The sequence below is a fragment of the Neomonachus schauinslandi genome, chromosome 12 (assembly GCF_002201575.2).
Source record: "Neomonachus schauinslandi chromosome 12, ASM220157v2, whole genome shotgun sequence".
Classification (NCBI taxonomy): Eukaryota; Metazoa; Chordata; class Mammalia; order Carnivora; family Phocidae; genus Neomonachus; species Neomonachus schauinslandi.
In genome coordinates, this window is record NC_058414.1 from 69,718,960 (window position 1) to 69,739,908 (window position 20,949).

Genomic DNA, 20,949 nt, shown 5'->3' on the forward strand with positions numbered 1-20,949 from the left:
CTTAATTTGTGCTAAGATGCAAGCAATTTTATCCACCATTACTTTTAAACTATGAGTACAAATGACCACACAGTAAAAAAGGTAAATATCTTAACATGGAAATATTTTGAATTCACAGCTCTTCCCAAAGAGCTTCGGAGACTCCTAGAGATCCATGGACCACACTTTGAGATCTGCTGTGTTAGAGGAGTATGTTGTCCTTGTTAATGATACCAAGTCTAGGAGTAAAGGAAGTTCTTCCTGAGAAGGTTAATGTTTAAGACTGTGTGTAAGGATAAACAGTAAATCTTCAGGTGATGGGTCGTGAGAGAATGTTCTAGGCAGAAGGAGTAACACCAGGAAGGAGCTGGAACTCTACATGAATAAAAGGGAGATCAATATTATTAAGCTGTATAATTAAAAAGAAAAAGTACTGAGAAATGAGGGAGACAAAAGTCAATCATGGAGGATTTTTTATGTTATGTTAGCAGTTCGGATTTTGTCTCAAGGGAAAAGGGAAATCACTGAAAAATTTTAAGTGAGAGGGTTGGTATTATCAGGTTTGTGTTTCAGAAAAAGTTCTCAAGTTGTGCTGTGGAGAATGGATTGGAGAAAAACTGGAAGCAGCACACTATTGCAATAGCCCTTGTAAGAGATGAGAGTAGAGATAGGAGATAGACTGAAGCATACTGAGAACTTAGAACTGATAGTAAGACTTGGTGACTATCTATATGTTGGAAGTTAGATAGGGGAAGAGTTAAGAATAAATCTTAAAAGTTTCTGGCTTGGGCATACAGATAACATTTAATGAAACAGGGAAAATTGGAAGAGGAACAGATTTGGGTGGTTCATAGAGCAGGAAAGGGGAGAAAATTAGCTCAGTCATGATATCTCACAGGCACAAACAGAGATGTGTAATATGCTACTAGATATATGAAGTTCAGGTAAGAGATCTGAACAGATTTGGAATCACTGGCATACATGTGTTAACCAAAACTATGGGAATAAATTAAGCTGTCATGGGAGGATATGCAAAGGGTGAAGAGTAGAGAGCTCCAGGACCAGCATTTAAGAGAGAGAAAGGGAGGGTGCCTGGGTGGCTCAGTTGGTTAAGCGACTGCCTTCGGCTCAGGTCATGGTCCTGGAGTCCCGGGATCGAGTCCCGCATCGGGCTCCCTGCTCAGCAGGGAGTCTGCTTCTCCCTCTGACCCTCCCCCCCCCTCATGTGCTCTCTCGCTCTCTCTCAAATAAATAAATAAATAAAATCTTTAAAAAAAAAAAAAAGAGAGAGAAAGGGAATGTATTGCTATTAGGAAGGCATAAGTAAATGGATTGATAAAAGGACACATTCTTACAGCACATGAATTAAGACGAAGACATTTTTTAAAGACAACACTGCAGTGATAAGGAGAAGTATATGGAAGAGGTTGATTGCTAATGACCACCAAATTACCATTAAGACTAATAAGATAGTACATAATGATAGCACATGCCTCTGACACTCCCACAAAATGAGTAATACTCATTGATACTTGTTTCGGGAAGGGTTTTAGGTGATTCATTAGAAAATAGTAATTTGCTAGTTAAAACAAAAAATGAAGACTTCCCGTTTCCTAAATTATCTTTCTATAATTTCCCATATAAGTCTCATTAGCTTTATATATTTTTATTAGATCAAGTTTAATTCAATTCTAGTTACTAAAATAATAAACAACCTGGTTAATAAACGATGCTAAATGTTTAAATGTTCAATAGTTGAGTACACAGTACACAGAACTACATTAAGAATCTTAAAAACTTAGGTTAACAGAAATAATTTTTTTTTGAATGCTGTATGTTTTGTTTTTAAAGATTTATTTATTTATTTGACAGAGCGAGCAGGAGAGCACAAGCAGGGGATAAGGCAGAGGGAGAGGGAGAAGCAGGCTTCTGGCTGAGCAGGGAGCCCGATGTGGGGCTCAAACCCAGGACCCTGGGATCATGACCTAAGCCTAAGGCAGACGCTTAACCAACTGAGCCACCCAGGTGCCCCGTGAATGCTGTATGTTTTACTAAGGAAGCACGTTTACTTAAAGAATCTCTCCAGACAGAATTTCTTTTGGTAGAAAACATTTTGTAGTCACCATTTTACTTTATATGCAATTAGGTTACAGAATTCTAGATCATGGTATTGTCATGATGATTTGCCAATTGAGCTGTTATCCAAATTATGTTTTGAACCTATATAATCCTCACTACTTTCATTCTCAACATCTAGTACTTTGGGTGATTACCTGAAAACTCAGAGCTTTGGGGTTTTTACTCATAGTTCTTCCCTTTTTTTTTTTTTAATAGCTATAAGCCTATACAGTATTATTTTATTTTTATAAAGAAAAGGAGACTTAGGGATGTTAGATATTTCCCCCAGGTTATTCTCTGAGCCAATGCTAAAATTGGGAAAGGAATTATCTTTCTTTTTAGAAAGGAGCAACTGATAAGCATGGATTATTTGCAGTCAGCTTTTTCATAATTTTCAATATACATATTTTAAACCAAGAAAATTTATGGAGGAAAACTTTATAACATGGAATTGGTAACATACATTGTTTCTATAGAAACATTTATAACTTTATAACATTATAATATACATGGCTTTAAAAGGGACCTAATATTTTGATAATATTACTAAAATTCCAGATGTGTTATGTGTAATTGTAATTTACTCTATTAACATTTCAGTAAAATAAATGAAGAATTTTAGTTTCAGGTTCAAATTTGTATTTGTACATATACTTTGATTAATATGTAATACATTTCAAAGTAAAGGCAAAACGCTACTGAAAGCCACAACTGAAAAAAATTTTTAATTTATTTACTGAATTATGTTCAAAAGACATTTAACTTCCTCCTTTACCACTGTAACACCTTTTACTTACTAGAATAACCTTCAATATTAAAAAGCCCAATAAAATAAAATCAATGAATGCTAAAATTGAATAGAAACTAAACTAAAACTTAAGGAAAAAAGAGAATATTAAAATGGTATTCAAAAATCACTGTTACAAACTGAACCTCCAAACTGGCATTAATATGTCTAATTAGGTCTTCTTTAGTATTATATTCCCTCCGTCACAAACCTTATATGGCCAATATCTTACATTCTAAGGCAGAATGGAGATAAGGCCTATCGTAAGATTCTTGGTTCAGCAGAGACCATCTAATTAATAGTCTTTATTATTTTTGGAAAGTATAATGACAGCATGTGTGCCATGTTTCAATGCCATGTCAAGTACTAGAACTTCATAGAATGAATTTTATTTTCCTGATTTAATATGATTTTCCTTTCTTTTATAAATTTCCTTTTCCTTGTTTTATTTTATGTATCTGTTAGAAGTGCCTATTAACCCAGGATGCCATTTTATTCCATCACATTAATAAAGAGTAAAAAAAAAAAAAAGAAAAAGAAATACTCAGTGCTCATGAGTTTTGGCAAAGTGGGCACTTATGCTTCTAGAAGTAATGGATTTAGTATCATTTTTCTGGAAATTCATTCAGTAATATGTACAAGTGCCCTGAGTCACTCAAACTCTTCAACCCAGAAATCTGCTTCTGGAAATCCACCCCAAGAACATAAAAATTTAAGCAAAAAGAGATGCTTAATTCTGAGATGAAACAACTGTGAGAAAGAAAAGAACCTACATGTCCAAACTTAAAAAGAATATATATACAAAGCAAGATCTTTCCACCATATTATCCTTCAAAAAGAGGGCATTATATTTGAGTCCTTATAAAGTCTACATTATTGAGCCCTCTCAATTTCTTTACTTTGACCAATAAAGTACTTGAGAAAAACTAACATTAGCCCAAAATGACTTCACACAATGTAGCTTGGTTGCTCACTTACTGAAAAGCCACTTCATGAACTTGACCAAAAAGGGGGCGGGGGGTGGGGAGCAAAAAATTTAGTACAGATTTAGTAATTATATGCAGAAGTACAGTTTTACAATATTAACTGGTAGATGTTTTCTTATAAAGATCATATTAAAAAGAAACATCATGAGACAACTAGATGAATTCTCCAGTCTCTTTCTCACCTTAGATTTGTTTCCATCACAAGCAACTAAAGCATAACTTAACCCCCAAATACAGATAATAATACAGTCATTATCTAATCATGTTTATACAGTCAATCAGGAACACGTCAATTTTATTTCAGAATAGGTTATGAGGAAGACTGGCTCAGCATCTTAAACTACATTCTGCTGGCCTCACAGCACGAATCAGGAAGTATTCTTTGATTCTATCTTCTGGAACAGACTGCAGAGAACTGGTATCAGTTCTTCCCTTAAGTGTTCGGTAGATTTCATCAGTGAAACCAACTGGGCCTTGTGCTTTGTGTTTTGGAAGGCTACTCATTATTGACTCAACTTCCTTAATATGTATAGACGTATTCTGATTATCTTTTTCCCCTTGGGTGAGTTTTGGTAGATTATGTCTTTAAAGGAATTGGTCCATTTCATCTAAGTTATCAAATTTGTGGGCATAATATTCCTACAGTATCCTTTTACTGTCCATGAGATCAGTAGTGATGGCGGCTCTTTCATTTCTGGTATCAGTAATTTGTGTTCTTCTTTCTTGTTTTTCTTGGTTAGCACAGTCTGAGGTTTATCAGTTTTATTAATGTCCTAAGAAACCAGCTTTCAGTTTCACTGCTTTTCTCTACTCTTTTCCTGTTTTCAATTTCATTGACTTCTGCTGTAATTTTTATTATTTCTTTTCTTCTGCTTACCCTGGATCTATTTTGCTCTTGTTTTCCTAGTTTCCTAAGGTAGGAGCTTATAGTACTGATTTTAATCTTTCTTCTTTTTTAACATATGCACTGAATACTATAAATTTCTCTCCAAGTACTGTTTTCATTACATCCCATAAATTTGGTAAGATACATTTTCATTTAGTGCAAAATATTTTGAAATTTCTTAAGATGACTTCTTTGACCTGTGTGTTAATTAGAAGTGTGTTGCTTATCAATGTTTCGGGATTTTCCAGCTCTCTTTCTGCTACTGAGTTCTACTTTTATTCTACTATGGTCTGAGAAAATACTTTGATCCACCTTTTAAAATTTGTTAAGGTATCTTATGGCCCAGAATATGGTCATCTGAATGTCTGCAAAAAATACAAGTATTTTTAAAAGGCAGCAAAATAAGTAATTTTGTATCAATTACAAGTATATATGTACAAGATGAAAGAGGGTTGGGACACAGGTATCTTAATGTTAGGAGGAATGGGTAGTAACTGGGACCTGGGCTAAAATTTCCAGCAATCACATTATATCCAGATTCAAAAAGTATCACATCTCAATTCTGAGATATAGATGACTTAAAAAGTGACTCTAGCAATAACAAACATTTGGTGTTAAATTTGCTTTTCATGAAATATAAGTCCAAAAATGAGGTATTTTTGCTATGTGAGTCCTTGTTACCTGCACCCAGAAATCAGAATGACTTGAATACATATTTTGAGATAAGACTGGGAAAAAGAGAACCCTTGCTATCTAAACTTGTTATCCAAAGTCAGAAGCCAAGTAGATTTGGATGGTAAGGGATATGTATCTTCCCATATAATAACTATAAATAAATAAACGTCTGACTCTTGGTTATTTCATCTACCTGTCTGAGAGAGAGAGGAGATGGCAATTCTCTCTGGGCAAATTGAGTATTACTTTGTATTCAGAACCACTTTATAGTCAGACACATACACTGGTAGGTTTTTGTGATGAACTATAATGCAGAATGAGTGTTTTTATAGCACAGGAAGAGCAGTTTACAAAATCCTTTACACTACATGGTCTCTATTGTGTAAAAAACAATGCCCATTAAAAAGACTGGAAAGAAATGTGTCTAAATTTAACTGGGACTGAGCAGTAATTTTTCTACATCCACAGTCTTCTTTACGTGCCAATTTTTTACACTGTGATCTTATTTCATTTGTAGTCAGAAAAATATTCAATAGTGGTTTTAATACAATATTACAAATACTATAATAGATTTATAAAAAGGTTTAATATTGGTATCAAAGAGTATCAATTCTTTTGGGAAGTTCAAGTCAAATTCTGGAAAGGGAGATGCTTCAAATACAGCCTAATATAATACAGCAATAGTTTATCAGAAAGAGGACATGTTGTACTTACAACCGCCGGAAAGTGAGACCAAGCATGTACCACTAGGGGAATTTAAATAGTTCCATATGACTAGAATAAAGGCTGCAAAACGGCAGGAAAAGCAGGAGGAATACTGTCTACATACATGTGTTGGGGCCAGATGGTATATGAAGGAGTCTAGGGTTTTTAGAATGAAGAAAATCTAAACCTAGCCATGTTGGATAACTCATTTCAATGTTTAATTTTAATTCTAAGTAAATCCTGACCTATAACAATCATATTTGGATATTTTCTTTTAAATACTTAAAACCAAACTAATTTTTCTCCTTTAAAACTAAACTGGAGGGGCACCTGGGTGGCTCAGTCATTGAGCGGCTGCCTTCGGTTCAGGTCATGATCCCAGGGTCCTGGGATCAAGCCCCGCATCGGGCTCCCTGCTCCACGGGAAGCCTGCTTCTCCCTCTCCCACTCCCCCTGCTTGTGTTCCCTCTCTCGCTGTGTCTCTCTCTGTCAAATAAATAAAATCTTCAAAAAATAATAAAATAAAACTAAACCAGAGGGGCGGCTGGGTAGCACAGTCAGTTAAGCAGCAAACTCTTGGTTTCTGCTCAGGTGATCTCAGGGTCTTGAGATCAAGCCCGGGTTCGGGCTCTGCACTCAGCATGGAGTCTGCCTGAGATTCTCTTTTCTTGACTCTGGCAGGGTAGGGTTGGCAAATGCACTTCTTAAGAAACAACTATGAAACTGGGCACAATCAGCAAAAACCACCATTTTGGAACTCAAACAAAGGCAAACAATTTGAGAAGAGTTCATTCATGAAAACAAGCTGGTCCTAAGTTAAGAACAGTGAGGATCTATTTGCCTAAAGCCACTCTTACCACCCCCCACCCCTTGCTCAGTTGGTATGGAAGTTCTTCAAGGACAGGGATGGCTATGAAACAGCTTCACTGCTAGAAGGGGCTAACTTGATTTGGAGCAAAGGGTAAAAAACCCACATAGAGCATTATCAGTAAAAGCAGAAAACAAACAAGAGAAAGTCAGCAGCTATGCTACCCTGAGGTTGCAGCTTTGGTTGGGCTGAGCTGCAGACTGGAGAATTAGTAAGAAATTTAACTAGAAAAATCCTGGAAATGAGAAAGCCCCGTATAGGGGCTACGTAAGGTCTCTACATAGTCTTGAATGACCTGGAGGCTAAGTGAACATGCAGAGGAGCTCCAAGAGGGTCTGGTGAAAAGTAGATGGTGAGGCAGACTGGAAAACTGCCTAAGTTTTTTTTTTGTTTTTTGGTTTTTTGTTTTTTTTTTCTGCCTAAGTTTTAAAAGCACTCCCGAATCAACACACACCCACTGGCAGAGGGTGGAAGTCTATCTGGCTTGAGATATTTGAGAACAACCTGTGCTATCACTGACCACTAAGCTATGCAGACAGGCTCTAGAAAAACAAGCCTAAAAAATAAAAATAACAATACCATACAAACTGCAAGGAAGGCAAATCCCACAGATTAAGCCCAAGCAAATTACTAAAAACCCACCACCACCATCCTCCTTGGGGAAAAATCCAAAATGAGAGTTTCCACAATATGTTATCAAAAATATATTAGGTGGCTTTTAACAAAAAAATTATGAGACATAAAAACAAAAACAGGAAAGTGTGGTCCATACTCAAGAAAAACAGCAGTAAATAAAAAATGACCGAGAGAGCTCAAAGGTTGGATTTAACAAAGACTTCAAATTAGCTATTATATAAAAATGTTCCAAGAATTAAAAGAAAACATGTTCAGAGAATTAAAGGAAAATATGATGACAATGATTCAACAAATAAGGTAATCTCAACAATAGAGACTAGAAAAAAGAACTATATAGAAATTCGAGGTAATCTCAACAATAAAGACTATATAAAAGAACTACATGATATTTTCCATACGTACCTGTCTTTGATAGCAGTGTAACTATATTTTTATATTGTCATCATTTAAAAAATACTCAAGAATGTTCATAACACCTGAGTTACAGGATGTTCAGTAAGTCACTATGCTTTGTAAGCTTTGTACTAACCTTTGAACAGAGGTAAAGAAAGATGCCTTATCCTTTCCTACTGAACTAATCAAAGGTATGTCAATTAATTTTTAAATGAAATTACTTACAACTGATTAGATAGTATTTTCAACATGGTGTAAAATCAAAGTAACCAGAGGTAATGCTATGTTCGATATCTACAAATTTAAATTGTTAAGAGGCTAATAAATTTTATTTTCATGTTTAGCTTTTCAGTGTCTATCAAGAATGTTTCTAGAATTATTCAAGTTTAGCATTTTCAAGAGATTAATAAAGTATTACTTGATACTACAAATCTATTCTGGTACTAATATATATACACAATTTTAATACTACTATTCATTAGATTATAATATTTACTTACATGCTTATATATATATATATATACACACACACACACACACACACACACACACATATATATACACACACACACACACACAACAAAATACTATTCATCCATAAAAAAGAATGAAATCCTGCCATTTGTTATAACATGCATGGACCTTGAGGCTATTATGCTAAGTGAAATAAGTCAGAGAAAGACAATCTAAGACAAATACTTATAGATGGAATCTAAGAAAAACTAAACTCATAGAAACAGAGATGTGACTGTGGTTGTCAGAGGTGGTGGGAGGGCTGGAATACAGAAATTGGGTGAAAGATACAAACTTCCAGTTAGAAGATAAGTTAAGGGGATGAAAGGTACACCACGATGACTTTAGTTAACAACAATTGTATATTTCAAAGTTGCTGAAAGAATGGATCTTAAAAGTTCTCACCACAAGAAAAAAATTATAACTGTGAGGTGATGGATGTTAACCAAACTTGTAATCACTTCACAATATTTACATATATCAAGTCATGTTGTATACCTTAAACTTACACAGTGTTGTATCTCAATAAAACTGAAAAAATATCCATGTGCTTACTAAATAAATAAAATTTGTGCCTATGCATACATATATTACTAGTAGGCAGATTTTCATATCAACAATAAAATAATGGCAATTGGCTCCATTAATAATCTTCCATTATTCCTTGTGATTTTTTAATTAGTGGATACCAACTTTAAACAGTTTAAAATGGACTTTGTTATTTTGATTCTTTGTATTCCCATAAGAGTAATTATTACAACATTTAAGAAACAATTCTTTCTCATTTTTCCTGAACACAATCTATTATAGAACCATTAGTTTTCCAGATATCCTCTAAAATTTTATGCTAGTTTTCTACCTTGTAATATTATAAATCTGTGTTTTTCAGCCTAATCTATTATCAGGGGAGCAAGCAAATGACCCACTACTTGTGGTAAATCATTACACTATTTTACATTATTAATACAGCTATCTAGGATGATGTTAATAATTGGGTTAGAAAAAGTATACTTACTCAGTTATAAATTCAGGGTTTGTAAAGCTGAGGTTGGTTAAATGACCTTCAAGTTTAGAAGACTCGTGGGTATTTAAGGCTGAAGTGGTCTTAGTGGCGAGTACAGCTCTTTTTTCATCTTTTTCAAGTGCTTTTCTCTTCCCACCATTTTGGAAATATTCTCTGCATACACTACAAGGCAAAATGAAATTATATTTTAAAACACTACGTATACATATAAAATAAAGTGGAAAAACATTAGCCTTTATTAATCAAAATGGGAAACTTTCAATTATAAATTCTTATTTGAAAATGTCACAGAGAGGTAAGTTTGGGCACCCTGTAGCACTTTTAACTACCATACAACAAAGCATAATCATAGATTATATTTAATAAATAAAAAGTATGTTGGAGCACCTGGGTGGCACTGTTGGTTCAGTGTCTGACTTGGTTTTAGCTCAGGTGGTGATCTTAGGGTTGTGAGATCGGCCCTGTGTCAGGCTCCACGCTCAGCAGAGTCTGCTTTGGATTCTCTCTCTCTCTCCCTCTCCCTCTGTCCCTCCCACTTGTGTGCTCTCTTTCTTAAAAAAAAAAAGTATGTTTTCAGGAATACAGATGTGCCTGTATATTTTGCTGAACTGTATTCTTAACTAAAATGTAAGTTCCTCCAGAAAAGCTTAGATAACTCTGCTATTCAGTGACAGCATGAAAAAAGAACAGTCCCCATCAGAGTTAATTCTGAGCCAGCTTAGCTGGTGGTAGACAGATATCCTAATAGTTGTTTCTTAGATCCCTGCTGGTTTATGAAAACAAAGTCAGGATGTCAACATATTAAGAATCATTAATCTTCTTATTTGATCTGAGCGAAGAGAATAAAAATCTAGTTCAGGTAAAAACGGTACTGTATCATACAGGTAAACGTCCAAAGAACAAAAATTTGAAATGTAACAGTGGTTTTTTAACACCTGGAAATTATTCTTATCCATCAAGAGATCATTCCTGCTTGTCCCAATTCTTACACTATTAAAATGAAGATTTTTTTGAAGATGTATCATTTTAAGCTCATATAGTTTAGAACACATCAGGTCGCTATCCAGAATCAGAAACTGATGATTGACATAACCTTATAAACAATTTTCTTCATACCTAATACAATTTGAGACTGAATATAGTAGGGTACCATGCCTGGGTATATAACAGGACAACAAACATGAACCACAGAATCGACTCAAATATTTATTAGCTATTAAAGAAAGGAATCTTAAGGTAAAAAAAAAAGACTAATGAGACCTAGCTCTGGCCCTTGAGCTTACACTGTGATAGGAGATACACATGTGAAAACAACTGATACAATTATCAAAGCTACTTAAAGTGTAGGAGAATGGAATCTAAACAAATTTTCTTTTTAGATCCTTAAAACACATTATTAGTACATAGAGCTCATATTTTGAACAAAGCTAGACTATTTTTCTCCATAGACAAGGCTTGGTGAATTTCCAGAAACACATGGCAAGAGAAGAATTGAAGCATTAACTTAAAACTAATTTCTGCAAGCAGAACTATGGTCTAAGGGAACAATGCCCATCTCTCCTCACACTTATAGGATGGTATTTGTTCAACTTTAGTTTTTCTTTTTCTTTTTTTAAAATTTTTTATTATTATGTTAATCACCATACATTACATCATTAGTTTTAGATGTAGTGTTCCATGATTCATTGTTTGTGCATAACACCCAGTGCTCCATGCAGAACGTGCCCTCCTCAATACCCATCACCAGGCTAACCCATCCTCCCACTCCCCTCCCCTCTAGAACCCTCAGTTTGTTTTTCAGAGTCCATCGTCTCTCATGGTTTGTCTCCCCCTCCAATTTCCCCCCCTTCATTCTTCCCCTCCTGCTATCTTCTTCTTTTTTTTTTTTCCTTAACATATATTGCATTATTTGTTTCAGAGGTACAGATCTGAGATTCAACAGGCTTGCACAATTCACAGCACTTACCAGAGCCAACTTTAGTTTTTCTAAGTAACTACTATTAAGACTTCTTTAAAAAAAAAAAAAAAAAAAAGACTTCTTTAATTTTTCCTATGTAGACTTAGTTTTAATTCTTGTATATAGGAGGTGAAACCCATTCATCATAAATCAAATATTTATTAAGTATTAAGAATAGAGAGCCCCCATGTGCCCGGCACATCTGTGATGTGAAAACAAATTCAAGACGTCATTGCTGTCCTCAAGGATTTCAGACTAGTGAAAGACACAATTATACAACAATAAAGAAAATAAAACTGATAAAGATAAAATACAATTGATAAACAACCCAATCAGTAATATATGCTGACTTTAAAAATATGACTAGGAATAAATCAGGCAAGGAAGAATGTTAGTTTGGGAGGTAAGTGCTTTCCTAGCAGAGAGAATAGCATGAGTAAAGGCACAGAAAATAAAAAGCATCGTGGATCCTGCAGAGATGGACATCCATTCAAGGTTATGTGAAATGCAAAGTGCTGAGCAGAAAACGGATGGATGGACTCACAAGTAAAAACGCCCTGAGGCCAACACAAATACAGCCTGTGGGTGGGGGGGTAGGTAACTAGATGACACTGGAGTGATAAGCAAGCTTCAGATCTGGCAAGACTCAAAGGCTGATTTAAAGATGTAGTCCTTAGACATCTAATCTAATGACAGAAAACCACTTACAGATTTCCTGGGGTGGGGCTAATTTCAAAAGTGTAGAATGGAGCTTTTTAATGTGATGGAAATATTCTGTATCTTGACAGTGGTGGTGGTTACAGAAGTGTAAACAATTGTCTATATCCACTGAATTGTACACTAGAATGGGTGCATTTTATTGTATATAATTAAACCTCAGTAAAGCTGATAAAAAATGTAGCTTTTATAACCTTAGAATGAATACTAAAAATAATGCCTCTACAATATATAACACTTCACTAAGGCATGAAACACAAGAGTAAAGAGCTTGCTTATCTTTCTCTTGGGTAGCACTATATACAATTGCTGATATTCAAGAATCCCTGAATTACAAAAATTGCAATTTTATATGGTTCAACATTATAGTTATCTAGAAACTTGGCAGCAAAATGCTTAAAGGGTTAGAATTCCAGATTCTCATAAAATAGCAGCCATCTAAATTCCAATCTCCCTACACATCTTCCACAGAATATACAGATCTTTCAGTGGAGTAAATAAAAGCACATACAGTTCATACCTATGGCATAACTAGGAACCAGAATAGCACTTCATTTTACATGTAATTGGAAAATAAAAATCAGAGGCCAACTGAATTGGTTTTGGAGTCCCCCAAAGTAGAGCAGATGAGGACTCTATAAAAGAGGGTAAGATATGATGGGGTCTTAAAAGTGGCAAAAAACAGATTAACACCAGCTAAGATATACCATCCAAGAGAGGGGTCCAACTCTGAGTGGGGAAATTTTAAGAAAAGATTTGTGACGTTGTGAACCAGAGCATTAACCACTGGAGGGTCAAAAGGACATTATACACAGACATATACAAGAAGCGTATGTCACCAAAAAGGAGAGCCTTGAAAAGACTGCTTCTGGGGTAGAAAAGAGGCACCTTGAAAAAAGGAGTTATCTCTGGAGGCTTGGTGATAAAGGAAAAAAAATGAAGCAATTAAGGATAATGAGATGTTATAATCTACACATAGTAAAAAATCATATGTCAGACCAAAAGAGGACAATATTTATTAAGGGAACCATACTTTTGTATTTGTAGCAATCAAGCAAGGTTCTTTGGAATTAAAGAACAAAGTAAGCCACCCAAACCCCTATCTACCCATCTACAGACACTCCAACATAATAGACAAATACATAAAAGAAATGCTCAATTAACCTAGAAACCAGACAAGGTTCTATTAGAGGGAAAGAGAAAAATAATCAAAACTTTTCAGTGAATGAAAATTCTCAGAAACAGAGAACCAAAAACAGCCATAAGAGAAAAAAACTAGCATTTCAATATTAATTACATATAATTAAGTAAGCATCTGCAGATATGAGAGAACATTTCAAATTTGAAATAAAACTGAGAACAAAAAGGAATAAATAATGGAGAGATATTCCATGAATATGGATAGGAAGATACAATACAGTCACAATGTCAGTTCTTCCCAAATTGATCTACTGATTCAATACATTCCCAATCAACATCAGAGCCAATTATTCTGTGGATACCAACAAACCAATTTTAAAGTTTATATGGAGAGGCAAAAGACCCAGAATAGCCAATAAAATATTGAAGGAGAACAACAAAGTTGGAGGACTGACCACTATCTGATTTCCCATAACTTACTATAAGTTATAGTGATCAGAACAGTGTGGTATTGGTGAAGAATGGGCAACTAGACCTATGGAACAAAAAAGCTCAGCAACAGACCCACACAAATATACTCAAGTGCCTGGGTGGGCTCAGTCGGTTAATGTGGCTGGCTCCCCGCTCAGTGGGGAGTCTGCTTTTCTCTCTCTTTCTGCCCCTCACCCCACTCATGCTCGCTGTCTCAAATAAATAAAATCTTAAAAAAAAAAAAAAGGGCATCTAGGTGGTTCATTCCATTAAGCAGTCAACTCTTGATTTCTGCTCAGGTCCTGGGATAAAGTCCAGTGCCCCCGGAAGCTGGCTTCAGGATTCTCTCTCTCCCTCTGCTCCCCTCCCCAGCTCACACATTCTCTCTCTCAAATAAATAAATAAATCTTTATGGGGTGCTTGGGTGGCTCAGTTGGTTAAGCGTCTGCCTTCGGCTCAGGTCATGATCTTGGGGTCCTGGGATTGAGCCCCGCGTCAGGCTCTCTGCTCGGTGGGGAGTTGGCTTCTCCCTCTCCCTCTGTGTACTCTCTCACTCTCGCTCTCTCTCAAGTAAATAAATATTTAAAAATTTTTTTAAATAAATGTTTTAAAAAACCTATACTCTAAATGAATGAATGAATGAATGAATGAATGAATAAAATAAATAAAATGAGTGATGGGTATTAAGGAGGGCACCTGTTGTGAGGAGCACTGGGTGTTAAATTTAAGTGATGAATCACTAAATTCTACTCCTGCAACTAATATTACACTATATGTTAACTAACTAGAATTTAAATAAAAACTTGAAACAAAAAAAAGGAGAGAGAGAAAGAGGGAGAGGGAAGCTAGAGAATTTGCCTCAACTAAGTGCAATGATACACCTTAAATACTCAGGAATGGAAGTCTTGTGATTTCTGCAACTGACTCCCAAATAGTTCAGCAGAGAGTGAAGGGAAAAGGAGGAGGGGGTGGGGAGAAAATGGAAAGAGGATACAAAATAAGATTAAAGTAGAGAAACATTATTTTTAGAAGCTGAAGGAAAGAAAGTGTGAGTCAAGGATTTTTATCTAGCTAAGCTGTGCATTTTGTAACAAAACTATAGAAAAACAGCTTTTGGTATGTAAGAACTCAGGAAACATCATAGTTGCAAGCTGTTCTTAAAGCATTTACTGGAAGATGAATTGCATCCATGAGATGATTGAGAAATGTTGATGAAGAGACTGGTAATGAATAAAAAAGGGAAAGTTTATAATGGTGAAGACCACAATTTCCAAAGAAGATGTAATAGTTATGAATATTTATGTGCCATTTATCATAGCAGCCATCTTCACAAAGCAGAAACTCCATGAGATGCATGGAGAAATAGACACAACTAACAGGGAACCTTAAAACACGATTCAATCAAGTGCATGAGTATTAGGCAAGATTACAGAAGCCTGAAAGAGCAGAATAAAGTTTATCTTATCTACGTAATAAACTTTGCTCTCTAATAGAAAGCTTCTTTCCAAGCATGCATGGAATATTCATAAAAGTTACCATATACATGTATTATGTCATGAAGAAAACCACAGTAAGAGCCACAGAAAAAACAACACAGATGAAATCATCCAATCACAATGCAATAAAAGTATTCAGAAAACCTTAAAATACTATTGAACAACTCAAAAACAGACTGGAACAAATGGAAAGGTATATACCTTTTTCATGGACATGATGACAACATTACAAAGATGTCAGTTTTCTCCAGTTATTAAAAAATTTAATGTAAACCCAATAAAAATACAAACTTTTACAAATTTAGTTAGAACAGTTGGTTCTAAAATACATTAAAAAAAAGAAAAAAGGAGAGAAGAGGAAGAACCAAAAAAACCCTGAGAAAGAAGAGCAGGTGGTGGGGGTAGGGGGAAGATGTTATAGAATAACATGGATTAAATGATAGAGACAATGAAACGTAACAAAGTCCTAAAACAGAACCAACTACAGCATATAGTTGGCCAACTTGGCATTACGTCATGCCAAATCACTGCAGGAAAGGGGGACTTTTTCATAAATAATGTTTGGGAAATGGATAATTACTTGGGGGAAAAAGTTAGATCTATACTTCCCAACGAATACCAGAATGAATTCCAAACAGGTCAGAGATCTAAATGTAAAAAATGGTATTATCCAAGTACTAGAAGAAAACTACTGAGTAAATGAGTAAACTGCTATTAGGAATTCTTATAGTCTGGGAATCAGGACAGCTTTTCTAAGACAACTGAATTCTGGAAGCAATGAAAGAGGTACATATCTCATTATGTAAAAACAATTCTTCTACATGGCAAAACAAAAACCTGTATGGCAAAAGATATAGACAGTCAAAGAAAAAGGGCACGTATCTGTAAATCATATAAAAAACTATGAAAAAAATCAAGAGAAAGGAACCAAAAAGTAATGGGAAAAAAGTATCCAAAACATAAACACATAATTCACAAAAAAAGGGCAAATAATTTTTAAATATATGAAAACAGACTAACCTTACTCACAAGAGAAAATAAAACCACACAGATACCAGTTCCTACCTATCAAACTGGCAAACCTTTAAAAGGTAGGTGAGACTGTGAAGAAATAGGTATTCTTGTTTTTTGCTGTTAGAACTGCAAAATGATTTAACCTTATCTAAGGCTATCTCAGGTGATTTGACAATATCTAACAAAATCACAGATACATTTACTCTTTTACCCTGCAATTCCACATCCAGGAATCTACAAAGATACAATGCCAAAAATTCAAAATGAATATGCACAAGGTTATCCACTACAGCACTATTTGTAACAGGAAAAACTTGTAAATAACTGACTAAAATGAGGAAGATTATCTATATACTTGTAATTGGTTAATTTATGTTGTCAACTTGACTGGGCTAAGGGGTACCTGGGTATCTGGTCAAACATTCTAAGTGTTTCTGTGAGGATGTTTCTGAATGAGATTAACATTTAAATTAGTAAACTGAGTAAAGCAGAGAGTCCTTCATAACAGGGGTGGGCCTCATCCAATCACTTTAAGGTCTGCATCGAACAAAAGGCTGACCCTCCCCAGAGTATGAAAGACTCCTGCCTGACTGCCTTAGCATGGGGACACTGAATTTTTCCTGCCTTCAGATCAAACTGAAACATCCACTCTTCCTAGGCCTCAAGGCTGCCAGCTTCAGGACTAGAACTACACCACTGGTTCTCCTGGGTCTCCAGCACGTCAACTCATTCTGCAGATCTTGGGATTTGTCAGCCTCCATAAACACGGAAGCCAATTCCCTGGAGAACCCTGACCAATACAATACCAAATAACGATCTCCATAAGATATTATTAAATAAAATAGAAAGGTATAAAGTGGAGTATATAACTTGTCCCACTTGAATACAAAGAACTGGTGGATATATGTGTATGTGAATTTGGTTAATTTTGAAAACAAAAAAACAAAAAACAAAAAAACCCAAAAAAACCAGGATAAAACAAATGAAGAAAAAGGATGGGAGCCTTTTCTGAATACAACCTTTTATAAAGTTTTGAGTTTTGAACCATGTAAGTGTTTTATATTCCCACAAATTAAAATAGGGGGAAAAACCCATAAAAATGAAAGTAAAGTGAACACAATCATATACAAAAGAACTGTTTCATGTAACTTTTAAACACAGGATCCTGATGTTTAGTGGGATATGTTCTAAAGACAAAAGAACTGCAAAGAAATTTTAAACTTCATCCAGTTTATTGTTAAAAGTAAAACTGGCACTGTAATTTTCAAACTACTTTATGTAAACTGTAGGACAAAGCAAATGTATTAATATTATTCAGAACTAAGTCCTTCAGCAGCAAATCTAGTACCCAGATCTTAATTTAATTTCTAAATGCCACTTTCCACTAAAAGAAAGTAGGGCCCTGTGAAGAAATAGTTTGATTCTAAGTCTTGGACAGCAGAAGTAAAGGCTCATTTTGTACTAGATAGTAAGAAAGTGCTCACAGGTGATGTCAGAACACAGAAGCCAGCTTTGAAGGGGCTTCCACCAGCTACATATGGAATAATTTGAACATTTTCCCCCCTCAAAAAAAAAAAAAAAAAAAAGACTGATGGAAAGACTGAATAAATAACAATGTAAGAGGCTACAGTGATATTCCAAAAATATAAAAAAATCCCCAAACCAAAAAACTTACTCATCACAATTGTAACTATTACACCAATTTCTTATTGAGAAAACTGCTAATTAAACAGGAAGAATTAGGTATCCGTGTATGTTTATTTTTACCTAGCCTTTCTAGAGAACATGTAGTCATTCCCTTTTCATAAAGAAAAGCTTTTATTTACAGAAAGCCAAACAATGCATAGAACGTTAGAATTCAAAAAATCATTTTGCAACCCCAAATGAAACAGTTTATTTAATAAACAGAAATAAACCTGTTAGCTGAAAGATTGTCAGGAGACAGGACTGATCCACAAGCCAAAATGTCACTCTGCATATTACTTGCTAATTGCAAAGGGAAAATATAAGGTTACAATGGAAGGATCAACCTAAACCAAATGGCAAAATTTAGTATCTCTCCTAGTAGAATAACCTGACGATAAGAACTTACTAATGTAATACAACAAGAAGTGTGCAGTTTTACCTAACAGATATCTTGGTAAAAATAATATAACCTGAATCAATAGTTTAGATCCAAATTTCAGATTATAAGAAATAAAGGAGATTGAAAAATAGTTAAATGGCTCCATGAGAAAACAATCAAATAAATCCAAAATATAGTACACAAAGCTAATTTTGGATTAGGATACAAACACAACAAGCCCCTGGTTATGCTGTTACTAGGGGGAAAAAGAACTATACAATCTAAAAAACAATGCACTAAGAAGAAATCAAGAGAGCTGAAGATACAAAAGATCTAAAGGAACTATAAAGAAAGGCCTAGATGAGAAGAGATCACAGGCACTTTGTTGAAAAGGTACATGGGCAGCAAAGGATCGTCTTCCATAGTAGAGGGATTTTGTTTGATTAAAGGGAAACCAGCTGAGCTTTTAATGGTTGCTTAGAATGGTGTGACTGACTGGAATCTTTAAGAAACCCAAATGCAGAGACTGTTCTCCCTGTTCTATTCCTGCATCCTCCCCACCCCGCATAGGTCTTGATTTTCGAATATGAAAAAGGCAGTGGGGCAGCACTAGAGGCATGGTGTGGGACTAAAAAGCACAGAAAATTCTTTGCAGTCTTCTGTAGGCTAAGGTCCCAGAGTCTTGCTAGAGGAATGTGCCTGTAATATACATTAACACAGGACTCACCCTGAAAGCATTTGAAGCCAGAGATGAAATGAAACTATGTAATCCAGCTTCAACTCAGCTTAACCCCTGATGGATCAAAGTGTCAGTCTCTCATCCTAGCAGCCTGTCAAAGAGAGAGAGGGAAAAAAAAAAAAAGCATGCCCTCTCTAGGGAAAACTAATATTTAAGCCAGTCTCTTCAAAACACAATGTTAGTATATATATTTTTTAAAAATTACCAGACATATAATGAAGCAGGAAGATGATCCATAATAACCAAAAGAAAAAACAGCCAAAAGAAGCAGATCTAGATAAAACATATATTGGAATAAGCAGACAAGGGTTTTAAAATAATTATTGTAATTCTTTTTAATTCAGAAAAAGGTTAACTGAATAGAACTTCAAAATAAAAGTTAAATCTCTAAAAGATAAGCCAAATAATTATTATACAAAAACTGAGAAAAATGGTATCTTGAAAATCTCTCTCTTGGTAACTGATAGAACAAAAAGCCAAAAAAAAAAAAAAAAAAATCCCTAAGGACATACAGATATTTTGAACAGTGCTATCAACCATCTTGAAACCAAGAACCACAAAACAGAGAATGTGGGATATTATACAAATAAACTGATATTTCTCTAAAAACTCCAATATTATGGAAAACAAAAACAAGAACCTAAAGAAATGTAACCACCAAATGCCATGCATGAGCCCTGATGGGATTTAGGAAAAGAAATTATATGGACATTTTGGGGACAATAAAAAAAAAAAATCTGAATTTTTGAACTAAAAATTTTAGGAAATGAGAAAATTACTGTTAATTATCTTAATGTGATGATGATATTGTGGTTATACAGAAGAATGTCCTTATTCTTAGGAGATGTGTGGGGATGAAAGTCATGTTATCTGCAATTTACTTGCAAATGGTTCAGGAAACAATGTGTTTCTCTGTATGTACAATGAGTTAGAAAAAGCAAATACCTTTGTATTGTGTTTTGTTTCTAGTTTTTAGTATTTCACACTATAAATCAAATTTTATTATTTTTTTGAAGGAAATCATATGTAGAATTCTTCAAGCTAAACAGCCAATAAAATCTTAGAATGGTAATGTCAATAAGGCTTATCTCATATACCAAATTCCTATAATGTTTTAAGTATAATTAACTGGAAAGATACTTGTCAAACCCTTTTTAAAGCCCACTTTAGCTTTCAAATTACCACTGCTTTCTTAGAATTATCAACAGAGAAAGGAATTATATATAACACAAGTTAAAATTACAGATAAATCAAGTTTCAAAATTCAATATTGTTTTGAAGCCTTTTCCCTCAAGCTAGTTTTAAGTTTAAAGACATTATAAAACTCCTCGTGGATTACTTCCCATAGTAAGATTAGTTTACGATATTTTGCCACTGTTCTTTTTCAGCAGTCTGACCTAAATTCTTATGAATGTTCCTTTTCAGTGGTTTGACCTAAAAATGACCTCTTTCAGAACACGTGTAGATACAATAACTATTGATAAAAACTACAAATCTAAGGAAAAAAGAGAGTGAAGTGTGAGGCAGATTCATTATTCAAAGAAGGTACAAGCAAAAGCTCCTATGAGAACACCACCTATCAAAGTCCATTTAAGAAATAAAGTCTGAGAGCTTGCTTAGTGAATTTGAATACTAATTTTAAAAGCAGTGCTGCTAAAAGCCAAGAATGGTGGTCTTCAATAGTGATGGTGCTGATTTCCTGACTGGATTACATTTATTACTCTGTGTTATAAGGGAAATATTTAGTTCAGTAGTGTATCTCATTTTGCATTTCTTAGGT

The 20,949-nt window shown here is 34.7% G+C and overlaps 1 protein-coding gene across 1 annotated transcript in view; it reads right to left on the reverse strand.

Annotated features, from left to right (window-relative positions):
* The window catches only part of BMT2 (base methyltransferase of 25S rRNA 2 homolog), a 95,134-nt gene that overhangs the window by 54,357 nt on the left and 19,828 nt on the right, over positions 1-20,949 (reverse strand). The window contains exon 3 of the mRNA XM_021699300.2: positions 9,562-9,732. Within this exon, the coding sequence (XP_021554975.1) occupies positions 9,562-9,732 (171 nt within the window). The remainder of the gene's footprint in view (positions 1-9,561; positions 9,733-20,949) is intronic.